This window comes from Pristiophorus japonicus, chromosome 8, assembly GCF_044704955.1.
Source record: "Pristiophorus japonicus isolate sPriJap1 chromosome 8, sPriJap1.hap1, whole genome shotgun sequence".
NCBI classification, from domain to species: domain Eukaryota; kingdom Metazoa; phylum Chordata; class Chondrichthyes; family Pristiophoridae; genus Pristiophorus; species Pristiophorus japonicus.
Genome location: NC_091984.1, coordinates 88690263 through 88713462, shown reverse-complemented (window position 1 = coordinate 88713462; position 23200 = coordinate 88690263). Strand labels below are relative to the sequence as shown.

Sequence of the window (23200 nt, the reverse complement as noted above, 5' to 3'; positions counted from 1 at the left end):
TGAAAACAGAAATTCCCCAAGCTGATCTCCGGAGTCTAATAAGAATATAGAAAATGGGCATAGCCAACCAACTGCAAAAAAACGGAGGTCGGAGCAGGAGGAAGCTAAAAGCTTACAACAAGATACTCAGACTCAGCAGTCAAATTTGTAAAATCGTAATCATGGTAAATAATCTTTTGAAATATTGTATAAATACCTTGCTTCTAAAAATAAAGGGAAAGCAGTGTGAGTATGCGCATAGGTTTGTAGAGCTGTTGAGACGGAATTCCTCCCTCAGGAGCCGGTGCCTCACAACTTGAGCCGCCTCGGGGAAATCCCCTCCGTGCCTTTCAGTTCTGCGCGGATGGGTTTCCTGTACGGGCTGCTCCTGCACACTCTCCACCTTGCCATCCTCGTCTGCCGTCCGAACACGCCATGGTGCAACATCTTGCTGTCCGGAGGAGGCGGGGGTCCCCGATGGAGTGCACTCTACGCGGGAGTCCTCCCAATGTTTATCAGGGACTTGGCCTGGAGGGTGGTGCACGGAGCAGTCCCGTGCAACAATTTTTTAAGCCGGTTCACAGGCTCCCAGGCCGCCTGCAATTTCTGCGGTCTGGAAGAGTCCGTGTTCCACGTTTTTATGGAGTGTGCGAGGTTGCAGTCCCTGTTTCATTATTTAAAGGGGCTGCTCCTCAATTTCTGGTTGCACTTCAGTCCCACACTCCTGATCTTTGGGCACCCTGTGCGGAGGGGTGCGGGTAGGTCCGAGGGCCTCCTCGTAGGACTGCTCCTGGGCACGGCCAAGGGTGCCATCAGCCGGTCCAGGGCGGTCGAGGAGGTCGTTCAGCCTGACTGCCTGCCTCTCTTCCGTGCGTACATCCGAGCCAGGGTGTCCTTAGAGATGGAGCACGCGGTGTCCACCGATACGCTCGCGGCCTTCCGCGAGAGGTGGGCGCCGGAGGGACTGGAGTGCATCGTTACCCCGGCAACCAAATTTTAATTTGATTTTATATGTTTTAAAGTTTAATTTGTTTTAATTGCCGGATTTTTAGTGTCCCCCTCCCCTTTTATAGAGGGCACTTGTAAATTATGGTTTTAGTGCCCAAAAAACCCCCCCCAAAAAACAAAAAAATTACAAAAAAAAAACAAAAAAGGGCCTTGAAAAATGTTTGGAGTGTCCCTCAGATCGGGAGGCACTTGATTTAATGTTTCCTTTTGTCTCAAAAAAGAGTTGTAGAGCTGTTGAGACGGAATTCCTCATCGGCGCCAAGCCCCGAAACCTCCTTCAGGAGCCGGCACCTCACAATTTGAGCCGCCTCGGGGAAATCCCCTCCGTGCCTTTCAGTTCTGCACGGAGGGGTTTCCTGTACGGGCTGCTCCTGCACACTCTCCACCTTGCCATCTTCGTCTGACGTCCGTTCACGCCATGACGTACCATCTTGCCGTCCGGAGGAGGCGGGGGTCCCCGATGGAGTGCACTCTACACAGGAGTCCTCCCACTATTTATTGGGGACTTGGCCTGGAGGGTGGTGCATGGAGAAGTCCCGTGCAATGAATTTTTAAGCCGGTTCATGGGCTCCCAGACCGCCTGTAATTTCTGCGGTCTGGAGGAGTCCGTGTTCCATGTTTTTACAGAATGTGCGAGGGTGCAGCCCCTATTCCACAATTTAAGGGGCTGCTCCTCAAATTCTGGCTGCACTTCAGTCCCACACTCCTGATCTTTGGGCATCCTTTGTGGAGTGGAGCGGGTAGGTCCGAGGGCCTCCCCGTAGGACTGCTCTTGGGCACGGCCAAGGGTGCCATCAGCCGGTCCAGGCAGCGGGCGGTCGAGAGGGTCGTTCAGCCTGACTGCCTGCCTCTCTTCCGTGCGTAAATCTGTGCCAGGGTGTCCCTGGAGATGGAGCACGCGGTGTCCACCGGTACGCTCGCGGCCTTCCGCGAGAGGTGGGTGCCAGAGGGACTGGAGTGCATCATCACCCTCGGCAGCCAAATTTTAATTTGATTTTATATGTTTTAAAGTTTCATTTGTTTTCTTGCCGGGTTTTAATGTCCCTCTCCTCTTTTATAGGGGGCACTTGTATAATTTGTGGTTTTAGTGCCAAAAAAACCCACGAAAACCCCCACAATAAACCCCCCAAAAAACCAAAAAAGGGGCACTTGAAAAATGTTTGGAGTGTCCTCCCCTTTAATCAGGGGGCACTTGATTTATTTGTTATTTATTGTTCTCTCTCAAAAGAGTTGTAGAGCTGTTGAGATGGAATTCCTCATCGGCGCCAAGCCCCGAAACCTCCCTCAGGAGCCGGCACCTCACAACTTGAGCCTCCTCGGGGAAATTCCCTCCATGCCTTTCAGTTCTGCGCAGAGGGGATTCTTGTATGGGCTGCTCCTTCACACTCTCCACGTTGTCATCCTCGTCTGCCGTCCGGACATGCCATGGCGCACCAGCCTACCATCCGGAGGAGGCGGGGGTCCCCAATGGAGTGCACTCTACGCGGGAGTCCTCCCCCTATTTATTGGGGACTTGACCTGGAGGGTGGTGCACGGAGCAATCCCGTGCAATAAATTTTTAAGCCGGTTCCTGGGCTCCCAGACCGCCTGCAATTTCTGCGGTCTGGAGGTGTCCGTGTTCCATAGAAACATAGAAACATAAAAAATAGGTGCAGGAGTGCAGGAGTAGGCCATTCGGCCCTTCGAGCCTGCACCGCCATTCAATGAGTTCATGGCTGAACATGCAACTTCAGTACCCCATTCCTGCTTTCTCGTTCCATGTTTTTATTGAATATGTAAGGTTGCAGCCCCTATTCCATTATTTGAAGGGTTTGCTCCTCAAATTCTGGTTGCACTTCAGTCCCACACTCCTGATTTTTGGGCACCCTGTGCGGAGGGGAGCGGGTAGGTCCGAGGGCCTCCTCGTGGGACTGCTCCTGGGCACGGCCAAGGGGACCATCAGCCGGTCCAGGCAGCGGGCGATTGGGGGGGTCGTTCAGCCTGACTGCCTGCCTCTCTTCCGCCGTTACATGTGAGCCAGGGTGTTCCAGGAGATGGAGCACGCGGTGTCCACCGGTACGCTTGCGGCCTTCCGCGAGAGGTGGGCACCGGAGGGACTGGAGTTCATCATCATCCCCAGCAACCAAATTTTAATTTGATTTTATATGTTTTAAAGTTTAATTTGTTGTATTGCCGGGTTTTAGTGCCCCCCCCTCCTTTTAGCCAGGGGGCACTTGTAAAATTAGTATTTTTTAGTGCCCTAAAAAAAAAGGCATTTGTTTGAAAATGTTAGGTGTGTCCCCACCTTTAATCAGGGGGCACTTGAATTCATTGTTTAATTTGTTTACAACCAAAAAGAGTTGTAGAGCTGTTGAGTTCTGAGTGGCTCAGCCAGTCACGTGATGTTCACAAGACTCAATAAAACCCCAGTCAGTTGGGTTTATATGATCCACAATGAGGCATGTGGTTGTGAGTCTGGTGGATGTGGAGGCATTTGGTCATGTGTAGTGTGATTGTTAAACCTTTGCTAATAAACCAACTCGTTCTTAATAGCAATGTGTTGCTATGAATTCTTAAGCAAAGAACCCATGGAGCAAATGCATTACAGGTATGTAGAAGAAAATACTTGGTGCATTGTCAGGCCTGTAAGAAAGCCTAAGTACAATGCCAAGGAGCATGCAGGAGTCCGGCACCAACCTTGCACAGGGCTTTGCGCAGAGCTTGGAGCCCGCCCTTTTCAGCATGGAATGGGTGGGCAGACCCATTAGCGCATTTGTGGACCCAACCATCATGCAGTGTCTGATGCTTGATGTCTCAGCTTTCATTACAGCACAAGCACAAGTCACCCTGCATCTGAGTGCTGCACTGGAAGCTCAGACTGCTCTCATGCAGGCTCAGCATGCTGCCACACAAGTGTTTTCTATTTATTTCAGATTTTCTTAACTTTTTTTGTTTGATAAGTCAGTTTTTATTGTTCATCTGTCTTCTCCACTTTGGATGTGTCCTGTCCTTGCACTTCAGCTGCATTTCGCACGAAAAAAAAGTGATCTGTAAAGTCATTGCCGGAGTTAGCACATTTTTAAGAAAAACACTCAGACTTCTGCCATCATGGCTGGGTTTACCAGTGTGGAAAGAGGCATGCAAGGTTTCACAGCATTCCAGCAATCTGTCCTCCAACAGATGGCTAGGATTGCTGAGGTGCTGCCCCGGGGGAGTGGCAATGGCTCCCTGGAGCAATAACCTGCTGTCCTCCCATGCAATGACAGCATTCGTCCTCCCACCACTGCCACTCCGCCAGTGCCCTTGCTGTTGCCTGTCAGCCAGCCAGTCCAGACTGTTGCTGCCCATGCCGAGACGGTGAAGTCTGCAGCCGGGCCTTCGAGGCCCAGAGCTGCTTGAGGTCATCCTGCAAGGCCATCTATAGTCTCCCCCGATGGTCAGCCTTCTACCAGCCATGCTGCAGCCACTGGGGTAGCACTTTGTAGGAGCACTAGGACAGGTAAAGGCACACTGAAGACTGTGTCTCTCCTCACTGCGGTCAAATTTAAATTTTAAAAAAAGGTTTCTGAAGACAGGCACTAAGACAATGCACAAGGGTGATTAGTTGACTTTGTTAGGTTATATTGGATGGATTGGAATGTTTCTTTTGTGGCAGCTTTTATTTTAGCATTGTGCCTTAGAGGATGCTGTGATGGTCAGTAACAGGGAAGGAAAGGTGTAGGATTATTGTTCAATGGGGAATTGGTGTGTTCTAGGCAGAAAGGGGCTGTCTGGATTGCCTTCTCCTTTTCTCTTCCACTTCCTCCTCTTCAGGTTCCTCCTCCGCTTCCTCCTCCTCCTCCTCCTCTTCCTCCACCTCCTGTTCCTCCACCTGCTCCTCCTCAGTTGGTCGCCCTCATGATGGCTAGGTTGCGGAGCATGCAGCAGACCGCGACGAATATTGAGACGCGTTCTGCTGAGCACTACAGGGCTCTTCCAAAGCGGTCCAGGCTGCGGAAGCATTATTAAGCACACTCCCAAGTTGTTTAAAAGTTTCCCAAGTTGATTAAAAGTTTAAAATGAAAGTCAGTAGTAAGCTACCTCCCTTGGTACTGTTCCATGGGTGCTGCCAGCCCTCTGCAGCTGCACAAAGCCCTGGCTAGACCATACCTGGAGCACTGCGGGGAAGTAGAAGCCTGGACGCCGCTGGGGAGAGGTCTGGACGTCGCCGGGGGCCCAAACACCTGTACGCTACCGGGGGTCCGAACGCCTGGTCGCCTCTGGAGAGGCCTGAACTTTTAAAACTTCGGGAGATACTTTTAAACAACTTGGAGAAACTATTAAAACCTCTGGAGAAACTTTTAAATAGCTTGGAAAACTTTTTTTAAACTTCGAGAGAAACTTTTAAAACTTCTGGAGAAACTTTTAAAACTTCTGAAGAAACTTTTAAACAACGTGGAGGAACGTTCAAGAATTATTTTCTTTAAAAATGTTTTATTAAGGAATTGAATACTGTACCCCAATCTAACTAGAAAATAGTTTGGTGTGTTTTATTAGTATCATTTTCAGTCATTTGAAACCGGGTTACTCAGGACGACGCCCGGCAAGCAGATGTGCCTCCGACCAGGCGACCGGGACATCACCCCCCCCCTCCTGTGGTGGGCCTACATCCCTCCAGCGGTGGGCTCTCATCCCTCCAGCGGCAGGCCTACATCCCTCTCCTCGTCGATTGCTGGACCTCCTTCCCTACTGGTGACCTGGCCTCTTCTACTGGTGAACATCACGGTTATGACTCTTCCACCCTCCCACTCCTTGCTGACCTCCCAGTCGGAACTCCAGCGGACAACTGATCTTCATAATGCCCAGCCCCAACCAAGCCTTGGGCCACCTACCATCAAGGGCGCTACTCGGCGCCGAGCTTGTGGCCAACATCTTGCCGTAGGCAATTAGGCTCATACAGCAGTGCCTGGTCTCCAGTCATCTTGGACTCCCTTGCCACTGGACCAAGATCTTGCTCAGCTAAGCCCGTGTGGTGGCCGGTGTGCAAAGGCCACCCCACATTAAAATAATTCACGCACAGGCATCTTCCACTCCGCTAACATGAAGTTCAGGACCTGGAACGTCAGGACCTTCATGGACAACTCCAACAGCAACAGGCCGGAACGTCGCACTGCCATAGTTGCCCGGGAACACTTTGACATCGACATCGCTGCCCTAAGCAAGACCCGGCGGGCAGGGGAAGGCCAGCTCAAGGAACAAAGTGGAGGTTACACTTTTTTCTGGAAAGAGAAACCAGAGGAAGAATGCTGTCTTCACGGAGTCGGCTTCGCCATCAAAGACTCCACCTGCGGGGTTAACGAACGCTTCATGACTCTTCGACTCACCCGATCCCGGAACCAATGCACCACAGTCATCAGTGCATACGCCCCAACACTCGATGCAACAGATGAGACCAAAAAGGGTTTTTATTCCAACCTCGAAACATCCCTGTCCCGCGTCCCCATGGGCGACAAACTGATCCTCCTCGGTGACTTCAACGCCAGGGTCGGGAAAGACAGCCCTCTGGGGAGACGTGATTAGCAGAGAGGGGGTAGGGAAAGCCAACTCCAGCGGTACCCTACTCCTGACAAAATGTCTAGAACATGAACTTCTCATCACCAACACCTTGTTCCGCCAGAGGGACAAATACAAGGCATCGTGGCAACACCCCACTGCTGGCCACGAACGGGGAAACACTCATCAAGGACACCGAGGCAGTCACGGCCTGCTGGAAGGAGCACTTCGAAGATCTCCTCAATCGAGACTCTGCCTTTAACTCGAGTGTTCTCGACTCCATCCCGCAGCATGCGACCCGCCACCACTTCAGCGAAACACCAACTTTGCACGAGGTAGGAAAAGCCATAAAACAGCTCAAGAACAACAAGGCTACGGGAGCGGATGGAATCCCTGCTGAGGTGCTAAAGTATGGCAGCGAGGCGCTATTGGCGCGGATACATGAACTCATCTGTCTCATCTGGAGGGAGAAGAGCATGCCCGGAGATCTGAGATGCAGTGATCGTGACCATATTTAAAAAAGGGGGCATCCAATTGCGGCAACTACAGGGGAATCTCCCTGATATCAGCCACTGGAAAAGCTGTCGCTAGAGTCCCGTGTGGAGTTATGAGCCAGGTGGTTAGTAGATAGCCCATGTTGTCTAGTAGTTACCCACTGGATTGTCTTGGTGGCTCAAAGACTGAGGGAACAGCAGACTGGTACAGAATGAAAGCATCATGACTGCTGTCAGGATACCGGACATTCACCATCATGATGTGCTGATCATGGTCGCACACCAACTGCACATTCAGCGAGTGATGACATTTGCGGTGCGATACAGCTCAGCATTTAGATGCGGTGCCCGCAAAGCCATGTGCGTGCAGTCGATGGCATCCTGCAACATGGAGTAGCCCGATATCTTCGCAAAGCCACATGCATGCTCTGCCTGCTTCTCTCTGGTCAGAGAGAAGACATTGGCCATGAATTTGCGGTCGGTGGCTTCCCACGGGGAAATGTCTCTGATCCGCAAATAGAAACATAGAAACATAGAAAATAGGTGCAGGAATAGGCCATTCGGCCCTTCGAGCCTGCACCACCATTCAATGAGTTCATGGCTGAACATGTAACCTCAGTACCCTATTCCTGCTTTCTCGCCATACCCCTTGATCCCCCTAGTAGTAAGGACTTCATCTAACTCCTTTTTGAATATATTTAGTGAATTGGCCTCAACAACTTTCTGTGGTAGAGAATTACACAGGTTCACCACACTCTGGGTGAAGAAGTTTCTCCTCATCTCAGTCCTAAATGGCTTACCCCTTATCCTTAGACTGTGACCCCTGGTTCTGGACTTCCCCAACATTGGGAACATTCTTCCTGCATCTAACCTGTCTTAAACCCGTCAGAATTTTAAACGTTTCTATGAGATCCCCTCTCATTCTTCTGAACTCCAGTGAATGCAAGCCCAGTTGATCCAGTCTTTCTTGATATGTCAGTCCCGCCATCCCGGGAATCAGTCTGGTGAACCTTCGCTGCACTCCCTCAATAGCAAGAATGTCCTTCCTCAAGTTAGGAGACCAAAACTGTACACAATACTCCAGGTGTGGCCTCACCAAGGCCCTGTACAACTGTAGCAACACCTCCCTGCCCCTGTACTCAAATCCCCTCGCTATGAAGGCCAACATGCCATTTGCTTTCTTAACATCATTTGCTTTCATAAAATGCCCGCTTACCTGGTGGTCCAGGAGGTGCAGAGATTCACAGTCCTTGAGCCTTTTTGGGTACCTGTGGGTAGAGTCCCACGTATCTCAGGGGCGCACACCGTTCGCAAATGCCCTTGGGATCACGTGGGCTGGCCCAACGAATGAAAGAAGGAGATCTCCATTCATGCCAATGGGGATTCTGTACGGAATCCCCCTAAGCATGAATGGGACTACCCCTAAAAATATATCTACACATCAAATAAATTTTTAAAAAAGCATTAAATATTTAAAATTAATTAAAATGCCATTTAAATATTTAAAACAAAAATATATTATAATGTTTTAAGGGCCTAAAAATAATCTTGCCTTATTGCACAGGTTTTATAATGTATAAATGATTTGAAATTTTATTTTTAAATATTTTTTAAAACTTTTACGCTGGTAAAAGCAGGCCTTTCGTCTACTTTTACCAGGCATAAGAATTTCATGGGCATTCGCTGGGTAGAAGTTGGGCAAATAGCCCAGCTCGTCGCCTGTGGATGCCCTTTCCGCGGGCTGCTTTGCATCTGTCAAGAAAATTCTTGACAGATCACAAGATCTGGGTTTTTGTGCATGGGCTTCGCATGGGAAAACCTGGAACTTGCGCTGCCCTTACGGGTGGGTACTTAACCTCGCACGCGCCCGTAGGGGCCGCAAACTATTGGCCAATGAAGTCCCCTCTCCTGGCACAAAGAGTGTCTGTTACCTCTCTTATGCAGCAGTGAACAGCGAACTGGGAGATATTACAGATGTGGCATGGAAGGACCCAACATGAAGAAATTCAGGGTCATGGTCACCTTCACTGTCTCTGGCAGGTCGAGTTGCAAGAGTTGGCAGAGTTCTGTGAGCATCTCCTTCATAAAGTGCAGATGTTTCACACACTGTTTCTGGCTCAGGCTGAGGTAAGAGAATTGTTCTCTGAAGACTCTAGGTGGCTAAGGATTCCTGCTGAGATCCCTTGTCCCCTCCTCCTCCTCCCTCTGCGAGCAGCTTGTCCTTTTCTTCACTGCCTCTGCTTCATCTCCCTCTCAGGCTGCAGGCCAAGGGGAATGAAAACTAGAGCATCCATGACTGGGAGCAAGTGCTTTGGCCAAAACCCTTGCAGTCAGCATCAAGGCCTTTTCCACTTGCAGCATCACTCTCTGTCACCTCAGCAACTTTAAACCACTCTAAAAAGCTGCAAACACTTCCACAAACTTACACAGAGCCAGTAGAAATAAATCGGCAACTGACCCGAGAGTAGTTGATGATCCCTTTAAATATCGCTAGTAGGGGTCCTTGCAGCTCTGAACGCATGTGCGAGGTTAACACAGGGTGTTACTTCCAGCATTGAGGACAAATATGGCAACATTGACGTCAAATCAGCATTGCATGCTGGTTGATGTCACGATCTCCCAGCTCTACATCTGGCACATGCTTCTAGTGCCGATGCTAACGCCCTCACAAAGATGTCTTCCAGCGCAACCCGCACCAGAATTGCGCATGCGCAGCTCGGATGGCATGGCACCTGTGGCACCCAAACAATGGGTGCTACGTAATCCAATTTTTAGCCCCTGGAGTCCAGACCAGCATATAGTAAGAATATGAAGGATAAATCGGAGTAGGGATAATGCATACTAAGACTGTAAGGGCTAGAATTTCGGTGCATTTGCGCCGGGGGAAATAACAGGGCACAAATGCCTTACTGCCCGGGCGCGGTGCTGGCAACGACTCTCACCATATTGGGCAGGGGTTTAGCGGCGACGGTACAGCTTTGCGCCCCGATCTCCTGTGCCTGGAGATCGTGACGTCATTGCCGCACGCATCGCTCGTTAGCGCTCCAGCCCCGAAATTCACTTTCGTCCCCTGTGGCAGTGCCGAGCAAAAGCACCAACAGCTGCGGGAAGCGTGGATCGGGTAGCCAGCCGCTACCGGGGCGAAAATTAAAGGCGTGGTGGCCGATGGAAATTAGGAAAAATACTTAGCTTGGTTTTCCTGCTGCTGATCTGGTTTCTTCGTGGGATCCTGGCCATGATCTCTCAGCCCGACAGTCGAGCAGGTCGCATGGCACCCCCACTCCATGGTGGTCCAGGTAGGTCCCTTTTTCATTTGCAGAGTTGGCAGTGCTTCTTAGGGAGGGAAGGGCCCCCCGGATGCGGCAGCGCTCCATGGCTCAGTGGGCAGCACTGCTCAGGCGTCCACCATGTTAGTGCCCCAGGAAGGAAGTGGAGTGCTTGATTTAGCGCCTCATTTCCTTCCGGGGGTGCTAACTCGAATTTTTGAAAAGGGGCGAGACTTCAGCGCCTGGTGCTAAGTCTCGCACCTCCCAACTGTTACTGCCCCCAAACGGGTTGATACTGAATTTCACCCTCTTAATGTTTACATAAAAATCACTGCAGGAATAATCTACCTAGTGATATTGTTCCACCTCAAACAACAGTAAGGTGGGTGTCAGGTAATTTATTTTCCTTGTTTGACACTGAAGATTAACCTTCATCACATTAGAAGTGAATTGAAAATGCTAATGTAAGTGTAAGTGTATGCAACTTCCCAGTGAGTGTGTACATTACCTTGGCCGACACGGAACCTTGCAAATTAGGCAGCTAAAGAGCAACCATTTATGAACAAGAGGCAGAAGATGATAATCCTGTGCTCAGGGGGATTTTATATTATAGAATGCAGGGATTCATCTTAATCACAAAAAAGCAGTACAAACAGATTTAGAGCTGTCATACGCAAGAAATCTTCCATGCTGCAGGCTACAGATTGGTGTTTGGAATGGCTGAGGATCCTAGGCTGTGATAACAGGGGATTTTTTCTTTGTAGATCGACTTCTATTATGTGCTTCACTTTCATTCCTACCATGAGTCAGGTGCATTTGTCATAGGAACCAAAACAATTTAAAACCAACGCAGTTGCACAGTAGCTTCTTTGTTAAAAAAGCTATGCATTTCTTGGCAATACACCTCAGGTTTGAATGCAAAGCCTCAGTCTTGGCGCTATCATTGTGTTTAAAGTAAAGCAACAAACAAGGAGAAAAGAGGAAGAGACAGGGGAGATTAGAATGACAGATGAAAGAAAAGGGGAGAGAGAGCCAAGAAGAAAGGGTGAATAGAGTAACTCACTGTCATATTTGGCATGTTCCTAGTCTATGTTTTCTTATCATCTAAACCCACTAAAATTGAGACCATCCGTTCAGCGGCCTCTGCTGCTTTCCACCCTTTCCCTTGACAACCAAAGCCAAACTTACCCCAAGGTTCCCCTTGGCCCTGAGCCCACTAGTTTCTCCTCTACCTCTCGTGATGCCATCTCCAAGCTTACCTTGTCAATGAGACCTACCTGCTTCTCTCTTGACCCATTAGCAGGCTGACCACCCAACTTCCATACACAACTTCCATTCCTGGCCAGCTGACATTATAAATGGTTTGCTCTCCTCAGCTATTGTCCCCCTTACTTTCTAAACAACCATCATCACCGCCCTCATCAGAGAAAAACACCTTTGTCCTTGCAAACTACTGCCTCATCTCCAACCGTCCTTTCCTGCAATGAGGTGCAATTTCCTGCAGTAAAACATTGGGAAGACTCAAGCCATCATCTTAAACCTTCACCACAAATTCTGTACCCTTGCCACTGATTCCATCCCCCTCCCTGGCTACCAGTGTTCCCTCTCATTTTTTTCAGGCAAATTCAGTACCCTATTCCTGTTTTCTCCCCATACCCCTTGATCCCTTTAGCCATAAGGGCCACATCTAACTCCCTTTTGAATATATCTAACGAACTGGCCTCAACAACTTTCTGTGATCGAGAATTCCACATGCTTGCAACTCTCTGAGTGAAGAAGTTTCTCCTCATCTTGGTCCAAATGGCTTACCCTTTATCCTTAGACTGTCACCCCTGGTTCTGGACTTCCCCAACATCGGGAACATTCTTCCTGTATCTAACCTGTCCAATCCTGTCAGAATTTTATATGTTTCTATGAGATCTCCTCTCATTCTTCTAAATTCCAGTGAATATAAGCATAGTCGATCCAGTCTTTCTTTATATGTCAGTCCTACCATCCCAGGAATCAGTCTGGTAAACCTTAAATGCACTCCCTCAATAGCAAGAATGTCCTTCCTCAGATTAGGAGACCAAAACTGTACACGATATTCCAGGTGTGGCCTCACAAAGGCCCTGTACAACTGCAGTAAGACCCCCCTGCTCCTATACCCAAATCCTCTCGCTATGGAGGCCAACATGCCATTTGCCTTCTTCACCGCCTGCTGTACCTGCATGCCAACTTTCAATGACTGACATACCATGACACCCAGGTCTCGTTGCACCTCCCCTTTTCCTAATCTGTCACCATTTAGATAATATTCTGCCTTCCTGTTTTGCCACCTCACATTTATCTACATTATACAGCATCTGCCATGCATTTGCCCACTCACCTAACCTGTCCAAGTCACCCTGCAGCCTCTTAGCATCCTCCTCACAGCTCACACTGCCACCCAGCTTAGTGTCATCTACAAACTTGTGGATATTACATTCAATTCCTTCGTCCAAATCATTAATGCATATTTTAAATAGCTGGGGTCCCAGCACTGAACCTTGCGGTACCCCACTAGTCACTGCCTGCCATTCTGAAAAGGACCCATTCATTCCTACTCTTTGCTTCCTGTCTGCCAACCAGTTCTCTATCCACGTCAGTACATTACCCCCAATACCATGTGCTTTAATTTTGCACACTATTCTCTTGTGTGGGACCTTGTCAAAAGCCTTTTGAAAGTCCAAATACACATATCCACTGGTTCTCCCTTGTCCACTCTACTAGTTACATCCTCAAAAAATTCTAGAAGATTTGTCAAGCATGATTTCCCTTTCATAAATCCATGCTGGCTTGGACCGATCCTGTCACTGCTTTCCAAATGTACTGCTATTACATCTTTAATAATTGATTCCAACATTTTCCCCACTACCGATGTCAGGCTAACCGTTCTATAATTCCCCATTTTCTCTCTCCCTCCTTTTTTAAAAAGTGGGGTTACATTAGCTACCCTCCAATCCAGAGGAACTGATCCAGAGTATAGAATGTTGGAAAATGATCACCAATGCATCCACTATTTCTAGGGCCACTTCCTTAAGTACTCTGGGATGCAGACTATCAGGCCCTGGGGATTTATCGGCCTTCAATCCCATCAATTTGCCGAACACAATTTCTTGACTAATAACGATTTCCTTCAGTTGCTCCTTCAGGCCCCCTAGTATTTCCGGAAGGTTATTTGTGTCTTCCTTAGTGAATTCAGAACCAAAGTATTTGTTCAATTGGTCCGCCAATTTTTTTGTTCCCCATTGTAAATTCACCTGATTCTGACTGCAAGGGACCTACATTTGTCTTCACTAATCTTTTTCTCCTCACATATCTGTCATGTATGTAAACCTATAAATACCATGTCTAACCACCAGAGGGCTTATCCCCTGGAGTCCCAAGGGATCCCACAATGCCTTGGGGCCACCTGTATATAAGGAGGCTTCACAGGCTGGAGAGGCACTCTGAGATCTGTAATAAAGGACGACGGTCACACCTAACTTTGAGCTTGCAGTATCTAGTCTGATTCTTTATTCAAGACGTAACAATATATATAGAAGCTTTTGCAGTCAGTTTTTATGTTCCCTGCAAGCTTCCTCTCATACTCTATTTTCTCCCTCCTAATTAAACCCTTTGTCCTCCTCTGCTGAATTCTAAATTTCTCTGAGTCCTCAGGTTTGCTGTTTATTCTGGCCAATTTATATGCCTCTTCCTTGGTTTTAACACTATCCCTAATTTCCCTTGTTAGCCATGGTTGAGCCACCTTCCCCGTTTTATTTTTACGCCAGACAGGGATGTACAATTGTTGAAGTTTATCCATATGATCTTTAAATGTCTGCCATTGCCTATCCACCATCAACCCTTTAAGTATCATTTGCCAGTCTATCCTAGCCAATTCACGTCTCATACCATCGAAGTTACCTTTTTTTAAGTTCAGGACCCTAGTCTCTGAGTTAACTGTGTCACTCTCCATTTTAATGAAGAATTCTACCATATTATGGTCACTCTTCCCCAAGGGGCCTCACACAACAAGATTGCTAATTAATCCTCTCTCATTACATAACACTCAGTCTAGGATGGCCTGCTCTCTAGTTGGTTCCTCGACATATTGGTCTAGAAAACCATCCCTTATACACTCCAGGAAATCCTCCTCCACCGTATTGCTACCAGTTTGGTTAGCCCAATGTATATGTAGATTAAAGTTACCCATGATAACTACTGTACATTTATTGCACGCATCCCTAATTTCCTGTTTGATGCCATCCCCAACCTAATGGGATGCGTGGCCCTTCAAAATTCCACGGAAGTCAGAAAACCTTCAAAAAAAGTAAGTTAAAGTTTTTATTTTTAAATTTTTTTGCAACGATTACTTAGTTAAGGGTTTTGTAAATGTTTTTGGAAATTTTTTGGAATTCTTTCTTCAGCTCCCAAGGCCTCGCAGCGCAAACGACCCCGGACTAAAGCTGCCGAAACTCCCATTTTGCACCGCGAATAATCATGGAACGCCTCCCTTACCGAGACTGCAAAGGCTGAAAGTTCGGCCTAAAAACAGTAGCGCAGCGAAAACGGTAATTTTCATGTATCACTACCGTCTTCGCCGAAAAACCCCGAACGCTGAAAATCCGGCCCAATATTGTACGTGAAATTGGTCTTCGGTAGTGATGCAAAATGAAATCAATGGAAAAGAAAATTGGGAGGGGTGTAAACTGGGCTGTTGATTCATTATCGCCTGTTTTAAACCACCACCAAAGATCAATTTCACCTCCCAAAAAATCCCATGGCACTATTTAAAGAAGAGTAGGGAGTTCTTCTGGTGTTTACCCCGGCACCTGGGAATCCCTGGCCCAAGATCGCCCAAAGTGGAGGAAGAGCATCCGGGAGGGCGCTGAGCACCTCGAGTCTGGTCACCGAGAGCATGCAGAAATCAAGTACAGACAGCGGAAGGAGCGTGTGGCAAACCAGGCTCCCCACTCACCCTTTCCTTCAACCACTGTCTGCCCCACCTGTGACAGAGACTGTAATTCCCACAATTCTCAGTCACCTGAGAACTCACTTTTAGAATGGAAGCAAGTCCTCCACGATTTCAAGGGACTGCCTATGATTGATGACCCCATAACCAACACAACTGAAATAAATTAATTGGTTATTTATCCATTTGATGTTTGTAGGAGTTTGTTGTATGAAATTTGGCTGCCATATTTGCCATTGTTATTACATGTAAAAGAAAAGTAATTCATCGGCTGTGGAGCTTAAGGACATTCTGAGGATGTGAAAGGCACTATATAAATATTAGTGATTCTTTCTTTTGATATCAATTCTTGATTGGTTGTGCTCTTTTGGATGACAATCTATTGTCCTAACATATTCTATACAACATCCTATCATCTTTATCTGTTCCTTTCTGTCTAACCCTTAATCCCATTCCCAACCAAATACAGGTTGAACCTCTGGAAATTGGCCTGTTCTGGATAAGGAATTTTTCAGGGTGAGGGGTGGTTGCATTAAATTGGATGGTACAGGTACGAAGCAAGGGAATATCAGGGCTGGCTGGCTTGGGACTGGGAGTGCGGCAGGGAGATCATGGTGGGGGTGCGGTGGTGGTGCGCGGTGGATCGCGGGGTCAAGCCAGCGAATATGGCAGTCGACAGCGAGGAAGGACTTCAATTTTTTCATGTCGGAGTTCTGTGCATGCGCCACCCGATGGCCGGGAATGGTTCTCGATGAGTATTAGTTCTGGATAAGGGAGTTCTGAATAAGGGAGGTTCAACCTGTATTTTTCAGCTATTTATTCCTAACTACTTTATCTGGGTGTCTATTTCATGTGTCCATAACTCTGAGGGAAGAAAATTCTTCAAATTCAATTTGCACTTGAGTTGTAACTGTTACGTTGCATCCTTTCGTTCTATGATTGCAGTTTAAGTTATGTACTTTCGCTGTCAGCATTTTAGAAACTGGTCACATCTCTCAATTTTCTTTCTTGAATGAAAAGGTTTTATTCTGAGGTTATCTTTTAATGATGTAGCAATCTTTTTCTCACAGAATCAACACTGTCACTGTTCACTAAAAGCTCCAGTGCATCAATGTGTTTTTGGTGGTAGAATGGGAGATTTCAGAATTGTGGGAGGATAGTTTCAAGGAACCACTTCTTTTTTTCTCATGATTCATTGGTGCCAGACACAATTAGGAACCTTTGCATGTCCCTCTATCCATTGTTAGCTGGGAGGCTTCTCCTTCTTTCTTGTTACTATTTTGTATAGATGGCTCTTGAACAACGTGAAGGTTTCCATGACCAGAGCAAAAAGAATAGTTCTGTATAACCTCAGAGATGACATTATATAGAATATACAGCGCGGAAACAGGCCATTCAGCCCAACCAATTCATGCTGGCATTTATGTTCCACTCAAGCCTAACAAACACTTAAACATTTTGTAATCTTTTGCAACAGAAAAATTTGTAGCTTTTTTTTAATCAAGGGTACCACATTAGGAAGAAATATTTATTGTATATATGTCATACAAATTAAATGTTGTGATACTTATATTTCACTGAAACAATACTGCTTCAAATTTAACATTGCTCTCTTTTTCTTCTTACAGACCATTTTTCTCCATCTATTCAGTACCAACTGACAGTGTATCCAATTTTCTCTGAAGGGGAAGGACAGCCAAGCAGCTTGTGTATGAAGATTAACAATCGAGGTAATATTTAAAAAGACTCCTGCTTTCTAATGCAGAACATTTAATTGATAACAGATACTTGCAGGGGAGGTGAAGATGATGGCGTAACATATGAATACTCAAATACATTGTGGTACAGAAAGATTGGATAGGAATTTACACCTGTGATTTCTTTGATGTCAGTCAAGTGTCAAAACAGAAGTCAATAGGGCAGGTAAGGGTCATATCCTCATGTCTTGGCTAATACTACTGTTGGTAGGACAATCACAATATAAACCCAGGAGGGCCTGACCTTAATTTCCCCTCCCATTTCCCATCACTCTCTTCCATCACTTTTACCTTCACAATCTTCATTCAGCCTATGCTGCCATAGAAACATAACTGTTAAACCACAAAACTTAACCTTAATTTCAATTACAGCACTTGTGATATCCAGTATCACAAATTACATCCTGAGGGAGATATGCACTGCTTTGGATGCTCTTATTCCAGATTAATTCTCTGTTGACATGATGTTTTGGCATATCAGCCTCTCAGCTGCTTCTTTTGTTACTGTTATGTCTTTAACCCCTTGTAACCTGCATCACACCTGTCCAGCAGAGGGCCTACCTGTTGGAGTCCCAAGGGATCCCAGCATCCCTTGGGAGCACAGTATATAAGCAGGCCACCGATGAGGTACCTGTACTCTGGAATCTTAATAAAGGAGCTAAGTTCACACTTGCTCAATACACACAGTACTTAGTCTGACCATTTATTATGAGTGTACCAGTTACCTCATTCACTTTGGGATACAGTTTCAGAATGCACCTGAGCTACTTCGGCACAATGTGAGACCAGTGCTTGCAGTGCAGGTCTTATATAGGCAATTGCAACCTGTACGTAACATTTCCAGGATTCAATAAGGCTGGTGGCTGGGAGACCTTTTATTTGACCATGATTGTTTGGAAAATTTTCCAGAATTTTTCCTCGGGAGAATAAATGGGCAAGATAGAGCAGGTTATGGAAAGAGTGTTTCAATCCCCCTGTCCCCATCCCCTTCCCCATCATACATATCTATCTCGTTCACTCTTGCACTTTCCATTAATGGGCATAATATTTGTTTCTTCTTCTGATTTTTCATATTTGAGCTAAAATTTTGATGCCTAAAACCAATACTGATTCTCAGTACTTTGTCTTGTTTGCTGAATCCAATGTCCTGCTTAACAAAATGACATAATGCACCTAAATCCAAATTGCCAAAGATTCAAAGGGGGTTTTAATTAAAAACTGACTCTGATTCATGGACAGCAATTAAACAACCTCACAATATTTACTGTACACTAGAAAGCATGATTATCACCTCGCTCTCCAATTTCCACTCTGCAGTGTCCAATTTGCATCTTGTACTGTGATTTTTCTCTGGCTTATCCATTGTGCAGGGATTGGTTGATTAAAACTGCAATAATTCGGTAGAATTGCGCCCCTTGAAGCACTTGTGTATAAATATGTGGTATTGGAGGCGACAAGTACAAGGATTTAAAAGTGAATGTAAAGCCTAACTTAATCCTAAATTTGTCATTTCCTGGCTCCAGGCACTCTCAATTGCTTTGATGTGAGCAGAACTCAAATTATTGCACAAATATACTGGAAACAGGACAGAGGTTTAAATGTTGAGGAATCTGGATCATTATCAAAACTGATAAGACAATATTATCTTTAACAATTGAAAATTGAGGTAATGCATTAAAATGTTTGCTTTTTTAAAAAAAGAACAGGTGCTAGAGTATTCCAGTAATCAGGTGCCTGCCAATATCATGACTTAATACTAGGAACCTGGCTTGTTCAGAATCATCTAACAAAGTACCATTCATTAGCAATACTCAAGTAGGAAACAATGTAGATTTTAGTTTGAGGCTTCTGCAGTGTTGCTGAGGAACAGCTTTTTAATGTCTAAAGCCACAGAGTGGGAAGGACACACGCTGACCATCTAAGCATTTCAATTACATATTTTCACTTGAACTCTCATTTCAGACACAAACAGCTAGAGAAAAAAAGTTGGTGGCTTCTGATACCGGAAGGCAAATCAGAGGGGAAAGTCATGCCTGCACATTCCCTAGCACCACTTGGCAACTGGCTACAGGAGCATTGGGAATTTATTGTCCATGTCCAGGGACTATCAGATGCCTGACTTCCTTGAACCATCTCAGATTAATAGGTCCAAATTTGAGCTTAAAAATGGTATGGTCATGGGATCAAAGTCGCGAGTGAAATGGAATAGCTGACTTGACAACCTGTTCCAATATTTAGGCGGACTTTGATTTAAGGGGCTAGAGCATGTGCCAGAAACATGTTAATTTACATGGTCTCCAATTCTCATTTTCTCACTTTCCCATCATGAGATGGTTCAAAAAGCTACAGCTCGGACTTTCTGTCCATCTACCTTTTATTTCTTTTGGGTGTTAAAAAAATACCTTTTATTGATTTAATTCCCAAATCTCCTTTTCCCAATAGTTGGTCAATCTAGATGATGCACGTAAAGCGATGGGTCCACCTTTTACCTGTCAATCACCTTAAATAGACACTTGTCAAGAACAACAACAGCAACATCATCTTGTATTTAAATAGTGCCTTTGACATAGTAAATGTCCCACAATGCTTCACAGGAGTGTTAGTGACAAAAAATTGATACCGAGCCACGTAAAAAATTAGGGCAGATGACCAAAAACTTGGTCAAAGTGGTAGGTTTTAAGGAGTGTCTTAAAGGAGGAAAGAGAGGTAGAGAGGTTTAAAGAAGGAGTTCCAGAGATTGGATCCTAGGCAGCTGAAGGCACGGCCACCAATGGTTGAGCAATTATAATCAGGGATGCTCAAGAGGGCAGAATTTGAGGAGCGCAGATACCTTGGGGGATGGGTGGGGTGTGGATTGTGGGGCTGAAGGATATTACAGAGATGGGGAGGGACGAGGCCATGGAGGGATTTGAAAACAAGGATGAGAATTTACAAATCGAGGCATTGCTTAACTGGGCTGTGGATGCTCAGTGGTTGAGTATATTCAAGACAGAGATCACTAGATTTTTGGATATTAAGGAATCCAGGGATATGAGGATAGCGCAGGAAAGTGGAGTTGAGGTAGAAGATCAGCCATGATCTTATTGAATGGCAGAGCAGGCTCAAGGGGCTGAATGGCCTACTCCTGCTCCTATTTCTTATGTTCTTATAATCATGGATGCTCAAGAGAGCAGAATTTGAGGAGCACAGACATCTCGTGGGGTTGTGAGGCTGAAAAAGATTACAGAGATGGGGGGCGGGGGTGAGGCCATGGAGGGATTTGTAAACCAGGATGAAAATTTTGAAATCGAGACGTTGCTTAATCGGGAGCCAATGTAGGTCAACGAACATAGGGGTGAAGGGTGAATGGGACTTGGTGCGAGTTAGGACATGGGCAGCCGAGTTTTGGATGACATCAAGTTTACGTAGGGTAGAATTTGGGAGGCCAGCCAGGAGTGTGTTGGAATAGTCAAGTCTAGAGGTAATAAAGGCATGGATGAGGGTTTCAGCATCAGAGGAGTTGAGGCGGGGCAGAGACGGGCGATGTTACAGAGGTAGAAATAGTTATTGAAAGCTCATTTCAGGGTCAAATATAACACCAAGAACCTGTAATGAACTCATTTTAACTATGAAACAAAAATCAGACATGATAGCTGGCTGGTGACCAGATACGCTTAACTCTGCACCATTTCTATTTGAAAGAGCAAAGGTTGGAAGAGGGTGGGGTGCCGAGAGATATAAGTGGCAGAGGATGGCCATGTCTGTGATCGAGGCCATGGAAGTAGAGAGGCCATGAGATGGCAGGATCGAGAGGAGTGGCCCTGAATTTAGATAGGACAGGGAGAGGTTTAGGAAGAACTGGGGTAGTGAAATCAGAGGAGAGAGGGCAGGGTGAGTTGAAATGGAGCATAAGAACATAAGAACATAAGAATTAGGAACAGGAATAGGCCATCTAGCCCCTCGAGCCTGCTCCGCCATTCAATAAGATCATGGCTGATCTGGTCGTGGACTCAGCTCCACTTACCCGCCCTCTCCCCGTAACCCTTAATTCCCTTATTGCTTAAAAATCTATCTATCTTTGACTTGAAAACATTCAATGAGCTAGCCTCAACTGCTTCCTTGGGCAGAGAATTCCACAGATTCACAACCCTCTGGGAGAAGAAATTCTTTCTCAACTCGGTTTTAAATTGGCTCCTCCGTATTTTGAGGCTGTGCCCCCTAGTTCTAGTCTCCCCTACCAATGGAAACAACCTCTCTGCCTCTATCTTGTCTATCCCTTTCATGATTTTAAATGTTTCTATAAGATCACCCCTCATCCTTCTGAACTCCAAGGAGTAAAGATCCAGTCTACTCAATCTATCATCATAAGGTAACCCCCTCATTTCTCGAATCAGCCTAGTGAATCGTCTCTGTACCCCTTCCAAAGCTAGTATATCCTTCCTTAAGTAAGGTGACCAAAACTGCACGCTGTACTCCAGGTGCGGCCTTACCAATACCTTATACAGTTGCAGCAACACCTCCCTGCTTTTGTACTCCATCCCTTTCGCAATGAAGGCCAACATTCCATTTGCCTTCCTGATTACCTGCTGCACCTGCAAACTAACCTTTTGGGATTCATGCACAAGGACCCCCAGGTCCCTCTGCACCACAGTATGTTGTAATTTCTTCCCATTCAAATAATATTCCCTTTTACTGTTTTCTTTCCCAAGGTGGATGACCTCACACTTTCCGACATTATATTGCATCTGCCAAACCTTAGCCCATTCGCTTAACCTATCCAAATCTCCTTGCAGCCTCTCTGAGTCCTCTACACAACCCGCTTTCCCATTAATCTTAGTGTCATCTGCAAATTTTGTTGCACTACACTCTGTCCCCTCCTCTAGGTCATCTATGTATATTGTAAACAGTTGTGGTCCCAGCACTGATCCCTGTGGCACACCACTAACCACTGATTTCCAACCGGAAAAGGACCCATTTATCCCGACTCTCTGCTTTCTGTTCGCCAGCCAATTCTCTATCCATGCTAATACATTTCCTCTGACTCCGCGTACCTTTATTTTCTGCAGTAAATTTTTGTGTGGCACCTTCTCGAATGCCTTTTGGAAATCTAAATACACCACATCCATCGGTACACCTCTATCCACCATGCTTGTTATATCCTCAAAGAATTCCAGTAAATTAGTTAAACGTGATTTCCCTTTCATGAATTCATGCTGCGTCTGCTTGATTGCACTATTCCTATCCAGATGTCCCGCTATTTCTTCGTTAATGATAGTTTCAAGCATTTTCCCCACTACAGATGTTAAACTAACCGGCCTATAGTTACCTGCCTTTTGCCTGCCCCCTTTTTTAAACAGAGGCGTTACATTAGCTGCTTTCCAATCCGCTGGTACCTCCCCAGAGTCCAGAGAATTTTGGTAGATTATAACAAATGCATCTGCTATAACTTCCGCCATCTCTTTTAATACCCTGGGATGCATTTCATCAGGACCAGGGGACTTGTCTACCTTCAGTCCCATTAGTCTGTCCAGCACTACCTCCCTAGTGATAGTGATTGTCTCAAGGTCCTCCCTTCCCACATTCCTATGACCAGCAATTTTTGGCATGGTTTTTGTGTCTTCCACTGTGAAGACCGAAGCAAAATAATTGTTTAAGGTCTCAGCCATTTCCACATTTCCCATTATTAAATCCCCCTTTTCATCTTCTAAGGGACCAACATTTACTTTAATCACTCTTTTCCGTTTTATATATCGGTAAAAGCTTTTACTATCTGTTTTTATGTTTTGCGCAAGTTTACCTTCGTAATCTATCTTCCCTTTCTTTATTGCTTTTTTAGTCATTCTTTGCTGTTGCTTAAAATCTTCCCAATCCTCTAGTTTCCCACTAACCTTGGCCACCTTATACGCATTGGTCTTTGATTTGATACTTTCCTTTATTTCCTTGGTTATCCACGGCTGGTTATCTCTTCTCTTGCCGCCCTTCTTTTTCACTGGAATATATTTTTGTTGCGCATTATGAAAGAGCTCCTTAAAAGTCCTCCACTGTTCCTCAATTGTGCCACCGTTTAGTCCTTGTTTCCAGTCTACTTTAGCCAACTCTGCCCTCATCCCACTGTAGTCCCCTTTGTTTAAGCATAGTACGCTCATTTCTGACACAACTTCCTCATCCTCAATCTGTATTACAAATTCAACCATATTGTGATCACTCATTCCGAGAGGATCTTTTACGAGG

The 23200-nt window shown here is 46.0% G+C and overlaps 1 protein-coding gene across 1 annotated transcript in view; it reads left to right on the top strand.

The window, feature by feature from the left end:
- The window catches only part of lepr (leptin receptor), a 198597-nt gene that overhangs the window by 163050 nt on the left and 12347 nt on the right, over positions 1-23200 (top strand). The window contains exon 16 of the mRNA XM_070888241.1: positions 16862-16963. Within this exon, the coding sequence (XP_070744342.1) occupies positions 16862-16963 (102 nt within the window). The remainder of the gene's footprint in view (positions 1-16861; positions 16964-23200) is intronic.